We start from the raw sequence: 5255 nt of genomic DNA, 5'->3' as shown, positions 1-5255 counted from the left end.
ACCTGAAGGTGCCACGGGACATGGCGTATGTCTTCAGCGGTGCTTATGTGCCCCTCAGCTGCCGCATCATTGAGCAGGTGAGAACAAGTGACTCCCGCTCCCATCGTGTTTCACTCTCTGCTTTTTCTTAGTCCCTGGTCTGTGCCAACGTTCAGCTGCCCTAGTAACCAGCAAAATGATGGTCGGGCTGCTGCAACCTTCCTTTCCTGAGCTTGGCGCTGCCTTGGACTCGCAACTAGCATCTGTGTCTTCCAGGTGCTGGAGCGGCGGAGCTGGCAGGGCCTGGATGACGTGCTGCGGCTGCTGCACTGCAGCGAGCTGGCCTTCACAGGTGCGTGGCCTCGGCGAGTGGGGTGGCGTGACCGGGAGGAGGGCCGGATGCGGCATGCAGTGCTGGTGCCAGCGGAGAACCAGAGCACTGAGTCCGATCTGATCCCCACAGGTGTGACCAAGGAAGACAAGGCTTCCAGCGAGTCCCTGCGCCTCGTCCTGGTGGCATTCCTGGGGGGCTGCACTTTCTCTGAGATCTCGGCTCTGCGATTCCTGGGCAGGGAGAAAGGTAAGGGAGACCGGAAAGGTGACGTTGGGCCTCCTTGGGATCTGAGGGACGAAGGGCAGTGCTTGGAGGCTCCTCCAGGGAGTGGCTCCTGGGTATCGCTGGCTGTGAGCTAAAGAGTGGGGCGCCCAGTTCTGCCAGGTGCGGCGAGTGGCGTTGTGCCCTGAGCATGGCGTTGACGCGTCCGTGTCTCTAAACTGCTGCTCTGATCCAGCCAGGGCTGTCGGACTGGGGGGGGCCGCATGTGGCATGGCTAGTGTTGGGGCCTGTGGTCTGCTCGGGGTCACATATGCCAGTGCTTTTGACTCCTCAGGGTACAGGTTCATTTTTCTGACGACAGCCGTCACAAACAGTGCTCGCCTCATGGAGGCCATGAGTGAGGTGAAAGCCTGATGTTTTCCCGGCCAGTGTCGAAGCCTCCACACCTGCCCCAAGGGGATCCAGGGTTTGGGCTCCCAGCTGATAATACAGTGTCCCCCACCCACTCCGCAAAGCACTGGGGAGCACAGAACTCGTCTGGGGTTTAGAGAACACATCCGAGGAGAGAGTTCCCTTCCTGCCTCCGGGATATTTCTCTTTTTCGTTTATGAAGTGCAACCCATGCTGTCAAGATACTGGGCAGGAGGAGGATCTTTTGCTAAATCCCGTTCGAGTATCATTGTGAATAAAGCTGCTGTTCTCAAGTGTAATCTGTTTAGTTCTGGGCCAGCACTCCCCATCTTGACTCAGGAAGCGTAGGGGCCTTTGCCATGTGCTCCGTGGCCTGGACTCTAGTGGCTCTGGGCCTGGTATGTTTCTTTCTTGAAACTTGCCCTGTACTGGAGTTTCCTGAACCATAAAATAAGGGGGATGGATTAGATGGATGATCAGTAAGCACTCCTCCAGTTCTAAAACTCTGTGACTCATGACACTTAAAACGTTTGTTATTGTTCAGCTTAAGGAGGTACTTTAATTTTCGGCTTTCTGTTTATTACAGAATGAAAGATTGTGTCCCATTAGAGCAGTTTCAGTCAGCAGCAAATGATGCTCTTATTCAGGTCAAGTGTCTGCCTTACTGCTGATTCTAGTGGCCTTCCTCTCCTTTTAAAAATCATGCACTGTAACCACATCCATTAGTGGCCTCCTCGGTCCTCTGACTTCATCTCACTGACACTGCTCTTCTTGAAATCCTCAGACGAAGCTTCCATGGCACTCTTCTTTTTTGTCCTATACTCTCCTGGCTTCTACTTCTGTCTCCTGTCATTCCTCTTCTCTCCTTGTCTGGTGACATCTCCCTTCTCTCTGTCCTTTGTTGTCATCCACTTCCGGATCTCATGCTTCACCTCACTCACTGCTGAGCCTCATTCCACAGGCTTCGAACTCCTCTCTAAGCTCCCAAACCAAACCTCCTGTCCCCACTCTGAATCCCTAAATCTCTTCCTCGTCCTGTATCCCCTTGACATTCTCATCATCTACTTACATGTTGTTCTCATGAAGAATTATGTCCTTGACCTCAGATTTTTTTCCTTGTTATCACCACATTCAGCTGGTCCTCTCCCCATTGTTTCTAAATGCTTCTGGTTCATCCTCCCCATCCCCGTGGCAGAGGCACTTATTGTTTTGCCTGGGTTTTTGCAAGACCGTCCCAGTTGCTCCGCCTCCTGTCTGTTCCCCAATCTACAGTGCTGCCACTTGTCAAAAGATCCAAACCTATTGTGTTGGGTCATCGAAAGTACTCTTTCCGTGGAAGGATGTTGCTGTATATTGCAAGGAAAATGCACACCTTTGGTACTAGCTAGAATTTCAACAGTACTATGTCAAGTTCCTGTGCAGGATCCAAGGCTGACAGGGTTGTTATACACAGAGAACACAAGGCAGTCAGAAAAGGATGCTATGGCCCAGTGAATAAGCTGTGGCGTTGCATTGCCCCTGCATTCTAGAACAGTGCTGTCTAACATAAATGTAATGTGACCCTGAAGAGGGCCCTGCACTTATACACGCACTACTCAGTGATTTCTACGCTGAGTATGTGCTCTGAATGCACATCTTCCCATGATTCTATGACCTGGTTAGCTTCAGAACTACAGTGTCAAGGACATGGAAGCAAAATTGCCTCATCTCTGGATACCATGCTGGTCTTGGGAACGTGTCTGAAGGTAACGAATTTTTGAAGCTTTCTGAAAATCTCAAGTTAATCAACAAAGGGTACAAGTAAATTTAAAAGGATACCTGTGGGCCCCTATGTTAGTGGGGTGAATGTTTGGCATGCTGCTGACAAAAGCATGTCTAACACCAATGAAGTTCTTCCGAAGATGAACATGGTCTTGAATGTGAAGCAAGCAAGGAAGCATCCCTTACTTTTCTTTCATAAAAACTGCAAACGAAACGTTACCGTTGGCCAGTCCCCACAGGGTAAATGCGCAGTTTCAGTTGTAATGAACCAAGTGCAAGTTAAACAAGAAAATGTCCCTTTTGGACTATGAAACTAATAAAGAGCTTGCAAATGACTGCTACCGCAGTTATTGTTCAGCTTAAGGAGGCGCTTTAATTTGCAGCTTTTTGTTTATTACAGAATGAAAGAAGTCAGTGCTGCTGAGGGTGAGAGGGTGCTGTGCCCGTGAGGCTGCTTTGGTCAGGAGGACAAATTAATAAATATATCTTGCCGGAGAGGGAGTGTTAGTAATGACATTTGTAGGATTCAACCGTAAGAAAATAACGTGAGACGCAAAGATCTGTATATGAAGACATTTGTTTGTAAAAATTACAATCCAAGTGTCCATCAATAGTAAAATAGCTGAATTATGAGAGAGTCACAGGTCAAGATATTAAAACAGGAGCAGCATTTAGGAATGTGGCACATGTTCAGCGGAGGCTACGAAAGCACTTCGTCAAATTTGAGGTTAAGGTTTTCAATGATCTAAAGGTGTATATCTGAAAGACAACCGTGACTCGGGTGATCTCCGTTTATTTGCCAATCGTGGGACGTGGGTAAGTCACTCACAGACCTTTTGGAGACAGTTCCCTGCTCTGCGAAATGGGGATAATACTCCCCTAAGAGGATTCTTGTGGCGATTAAAGGGGATCGCTCACCTACAAAGGGAGGGGCCCGTGGGCAGGGTTCAGAGTTCCTTCCCTTCTCCTTGAGGTCATGGTTTTCTACATCTGGGCAATGCTGTTACCTCAAAACAGTTCCCAGGCGCGCTACCTTAACGAGGGAAGGAAACGAGGCGCCAGCCTTTCTATTAATCTGGCACTTTCCCCGCGGCCCGCTGCGAGCATCAGGGCGTTGGGGTGCATATGGCATCAAATTGCAGCTGGGCGGGGCGGGGCTCTGACCTGGCGACAAGCTCCGGCGGGGAGAACGCCACAGGTGGAGCGAGTGAATCGGGCGGCGCACCTGCGGGGCCGAGCGCACCCGCGGACGTCAAGCCCGGGCGCTTGTGACAAGGCCGCTGGAGGACGGGGGCGGGGCTTGGCGAGGAGCGACGGGACGGGAGGCCAATCACGGGCTGCTCCGCCGCGGGGCTTGGCTTGAAATCTAGCGGGGCCTAGCGGCTCGCGAAGCATCACGCGGAGTGAGCTCGCTGCTGCTGCGCTCGGTTCCGAGTGGAGTAGCCGGGGGACCTCGACTCCGGTTGCGGGGAATGTCCGCCATGAGGAGAAGGTGTGGGGGTGCAGGTTGCGGGGGAGCCGAGGGGCGCGGGAGGGAGTGACGCCCGTCCCGGGTTCGGGGCTTGTACGGACTCTGAGAATCCTTCTGGGCCTGGGACTAAGGTGTCTCGTCAGCGCGCTCTCAAGTGCGGGAGGCTGTGGTGCGGCCCGGCAGGGCTGGCGGTGCTGAGCGGACGCGCGGGCCGGAGCGGGGCGGAGCGGAGGCCCGGCCTGCCACGCACTTTCCCGGCGGCTGCAGGCCTCGGGACCCGTGTGGGGCGGAGCGCAGGTACCTTGGGGAGTCGCAGGTGCGGTGAGCCGAGGAGGCCCCTGGCACCCGCAGCGCCCCCCGCGACCGGCGGTCTGCGCCCGCGTTCCCGAGCCCCACCCTCCCCGCCCGCACAGCGTCTCAGGTGCTGCTTGGCCGCTGAGTGGCTGCTGCTGAGTCCTGAGTCTGATCACCGTGTCTCTCTTCGCATCAAGCCGCGAGGTTTGCACTGGTGGTTGGTTTTCCGTGTGTCTGCAGTGTTAACATTTCACTTGAATTGGAAAGAGAGGTTGGTTTCCTTGCAGGTTAAGAAACTCCGTTTAAGGAATTCATTTTCGGTCGTTGTAACGACTCCTCAGACAGTGCTGGGGAACAGTGTCCGAATTGAAATCGCACTCGTCACACTAGCCTTCTGACTTTGAGCAGAAGGTTGAATGTTGGTTTCCTCATCTCTGAAATAAAAATTTCCGCAGAACAGTTTTGTATCGGGAGCAATACTCGTGTTAACCTTTTTTGGGCGTAGTGCGTGAAGCATTGTGAAGACCTGTTCTTAAATATTTTGATTTTGGTCCAACTGATAGCTCTTCAGGCCTTGTAAGTTTCTTCATTACCTGATTACTAGTTCCCACAGTTCTTGTTCAGATGTACCTGGAGAGGCCAAGCCAGCAACCAAGGCTGGCGCGCTGCTAGTGCAAGGCTTGGAGCTGATTAGCAAGAAGGATGGGGCACGCTGAGGCCAGATGCTGCTGCTTTGGATTTTGTGAGCCTTGAGCCAAGATAGGCTGTTTGTATGGAAAAAAC

The 5255-nt window shown here is 52.6% G+C and overlaps 1 protein-coding gene across 1 annotated transcript in view; it reads left to right on the top strand.

The window, feature by feature from the left end:
- LOC105305202 (vacuolar protein sorting-associated protein 33B) overlaps positions 1-1245 on the top strand; it is a 15395-nt gene extending 14150 nt beyond the window's left edge. The window contains exons 17-20 of the mRNA XM_011379682.2: positions 2-77; positions 256-331; positions 443-559; positions 870-1245. Coding sequence (XP_011377984.1) covers positions 2-77; positions 256-331; positions 443-559; positions 870-949 — 349 coding nt within the window. The 3' untranslated portion in view covers positions 950-1245. The remainder of the gene's footprint in view (position 1; positions 78-255; positions 332-442; positions 560-869) is intronic.
- Positions 1246-5255: the final 4010 nt, after the last annotated feature.

This window comes from Pteropus vampyrus, unplaced genomic scaffold (assembly GCF_000151845.1).
Source record: "Pteropus vampyrus isolate Shadow unplaced genomic scaffold, Pvam_2.0 Scaffold368, whole genome shotgun sequence".
NCBI lineage: Eukaryota > Metazoa > Chordata > Mammalia > Chiroptera > Pteropodidae > Pteropus > Pteropus vampyrus.
The sequence above is the reverse complement of the archived record's forward strand: the minus strand, read 5'-3'. Positions and strand labels throughout refer to the sequence as shown.